Source organism: Oryx dammah, unplaced genomic scaffold (assembly GCF_014754425.2).
Source record: "Oryx dammah isolate SB20612 unplaced genomic scaffold, SCBI_Odam_1.1 HiC_scaffold_1, whole genome shotgun sequence".
Classification (NCBI taxonomy): domain Eukaryota; kingdom Metazoa; phylum Chordata; class Mammalia; order Artiodactyla; family Bovidae; genus Oryx; species Oryx dammah.
In genome coordinates, this window is record NW_024070185.1 from 22,630,921 (window position 1) to 22,634,032 (window position 3,112).

The following is a 3,112-nucleotide window of genomic DNA, read 5'->3' on the forward strand; positions in this document are numbered from 1 at the left end:
GTGGCAGAGACACGAGTGGTTTATTGGACTGGGGTCTTACTGGTCTTAGCAGAAGGTCTTCAAAGAACACCCCACTGTGAACAGCAAACAGCAGGCAGGATGGGCCAGTTAACCTTGCTACTCAGTGCCTGGGGAGGACTGAGATGATCCTTTCCAGGGGGAACTGACCTCAGATTGGCTCATCAGTTACCAAGGAAACCAGGAGCCAGGCCATCCGTCACAACCCCTCAGGTTAATGACCAACACCAGGGCTGATATTACCCTTTAGTGAAGTAGCAGGGTAGCTGCTTTAGCCCAAGCAGTAGAACGGCCCCCCAAACTGGATGGGGCACCTATGTTCCTGTGAGTGGGGTCTAAGTCTGCAGGGACCGGTCTAGCAGGGGATGTAGAAAGAAGAGAACATCCAGGTTGAATTACCTAAGCATACAGCGTGTGCACTGTTTACGGAGTAATTTGTTGGAAACATATTCTATGACTTCCAATGGTAGGTTAGGGTTTATCAACCTTGGCACTGCAGACATTGAGGGCAGATCACTCTTTGTTGTGCTGTTTATCCTGTGTGGACTGTAGGGCATTGAAGAGCGTCCCTCCCCTCTATCCATTAGATGCCAGTGTCAGCCCTCATCACCAGTTTTAGTGACTGGAAATGTCTCCAGACTTCGCCAACATCCCCTCAGGGACAAAATTCCCCTCACTGAGAATCAGTGGATTATGTCATAATAGCCTGCTCACTGGACCACTCACTTTTGAGCTCAAGCTCCCCATGTAAAGAGTACAGCTACACTGAGTGCACCATGCTCACAGGAAAACCAGGCCACAGGAGAGGTCGTGCAGAGGTGCGTCGCTGCCCAGGGCCAGTTGAAGTCCCAGCTGAGGCTTATTAGCATCAGATCTATAAGTGAAAGCGCCCACCAACTGCCAGGTCACCCCCAGTTACCCAGTGATCTGTGCATCTGAGGCCCTAAAAAATTGTGAAACAGGGACTAGCCATTCCTTCTGTGCCCTGTGGAAATAAATCCCTGACTTACAGAATCTGTGAGCTGAGACAATTATTATCTAGGGTGATTGATCTTAGAGTAAGTTATTTCAAAGCTATAGTGACAGGGACATTGTTTGTATTGTGTGCAGAAAATATTTTAAGCTACTAAATTTTATGATAACTTGCAATGCAGCAATATTTACCATAACGTGCTCTGTGCTCGGAGTCAACTAATACAGGGAGCACAAACATTATAATAATTCCTTCAGCAATTTCACTTGGAGTACCAGGGCAAATCGCTTCCTTTCCTCTCCCTGCAGTCAGAAGGGGAAATGGCAGAGCTGTGGCCTCAAAATAAAGCCGCAGGACTCCTATGTTTTATTATTATTATTATTGTTTATTTATTTTTGGCTGTGCTTGGTCTCCTTTGCCACACTCAGGCTTTCTATAGCTGCAGAAGGCAGGGCTACTCTCTAGGGTGGTGCACAGGCTTCTTGTTGCAGTGGCTTGTCCTGTTGCAGAGTATGGGCTCTAGAACTCAGGGGTTATGGGCTCAGGAGTGTGGCTCTAGGGGTTAGTTGCCCTGCAGCATGTGGGATCTTCCTGGATGATGGATCGAACCTGTGTCCCTTGCATTGGCAGGTGGATTCTTAGTCACTAGACCAACAGGGAAGTGCTGATGTCATTCTTTTTTTTAAAAGAAAAATATTAATTTATTAGGCTGTGCCGGGTGTTAGCTGCAGCATGCGGGATCTAGTTTCCTGACTAGGGATCAAACCTGGGCCCCTTGCACTGGGAGCCTGGAGTCCTACTAGACCACCAGGGAAGTCCTCTATGTCATACTTAACCTTGTATTCAATACAAAGAGAAAGTAGAGCACTTCCATTCTCTATGTATAAGGATACACATAGAGTATAAAAATAGATCCACAGTATGTCTGCGATATCAAAACTTCATAGTGCGGGCAAATTAGAAAAAATATCTCAAAAGACTCTGGATGTGGGGAAAGGGAGGCAATAATGAAAAAAAAAATTAACGGTTGAGAAATGCTGTCAGAACAATTTGGAGAGTGCAAAATGAAAAGCAAAAACAAAAGTAGAAAGTAAGAGGGAACTTTCAGAAAATGGAAACCATGGGCTCCTACTTAAGACACAGGCCTGAAGGAAGGTCTTCAGGGAACCTAGAAAGCAGGTTCACAGAGTCACCCACTGCACCAGGCCAGAAGCATCTGCAAGGTCCCCGATGGCCCCAGCCTGGTCCTTACTCCAGGCTCTGCTGCTTCTCAGCTGCAACGCCATCTGCTCTCTGGGCTGCCACCTGCCTCACACCCACAGCCTGGCCAACAGGAGGGTCCTGATGCTCCTGCAACAACTGAGGAGGGTCTCCCCTTCCTCCTGCCTGCAGGACAGAAATGACTTCGCATTCCCCCAGGAGGCACTGGGTGGTAGCCAGTTGCAGAAGGCTCAAGCCATCTCTGTGCTCCACGAGGTGACCCAGCACACCTTCCAGCTCTTCAGCACAGAGGGCTCGGCCGCCGCGTGGGACCAGAGCCTCCTGGACAAGCTCCGCGCTGCACTGGATCAGCAGCTCACTGACCTGCAAGCCTGTCTCAGGCAGGAGGAGGGGCTGCGAGGGGCTCCCCTGCTCAAGGAGGACTCCAGCCTGGCTGTGAGGAAATACTTCCACAGAGTCACTCTCTATCTGCAAGAGAAGGGACACAGCCCTTGTGCCTGGGAGGTTGTCAGAGCAGAAGTCATGAGAGCCTTCTCTTCCTCGACAAACTTGCAGGAGAGATTCGGGAGCAAGGACTGACACCCACCTGGTTCAACAAGGAAATGATTCTCATGGACCAACACAGCACTCTTCTTCCTGTGCTGCCACGTGGAAGACTCATTTCTGCTGTCATCATGGCCTGAATTGATTCAATTTGTCACATGATTTCAGGAATATTAAAGGATATCATGTTCTACTCTATAGGCACTAGTCCCTCACAGATGCCCTAGCTGATGTATCCATTTATTTATCTACTTGGATATTTATTTATTTACTTATTTATAAAGGTTTAAATTATTTTTGTCCATATAATATCATGTGTATATATATGTTGTCATTAAAAGAATAATATATATACTC

At 47.6% G+C, this 3,112-nt stretch overlaps 1 protein-coding gene across 1 annotated transcript; it reads left to right on the top strand.

Moving 5' to 3' along the window:
- Nucleotides 1–2,221: 2,221 nt before the first annotated feature.
- LOC120862199 (interferon alpha-H) lies at nt 2,222–2,791 on the top strand. Its single transcript, XM_040238322.1, has one exon. It carries the CDS (start codon nt 2,222–2,224, stop codon nt 2,789–2,791), a length of 570 nt encoding a protein of 189 aa, XP_040094256.1.
- Nucleotides 2,792–3,112: the final 321 nt, after the last annotated feature.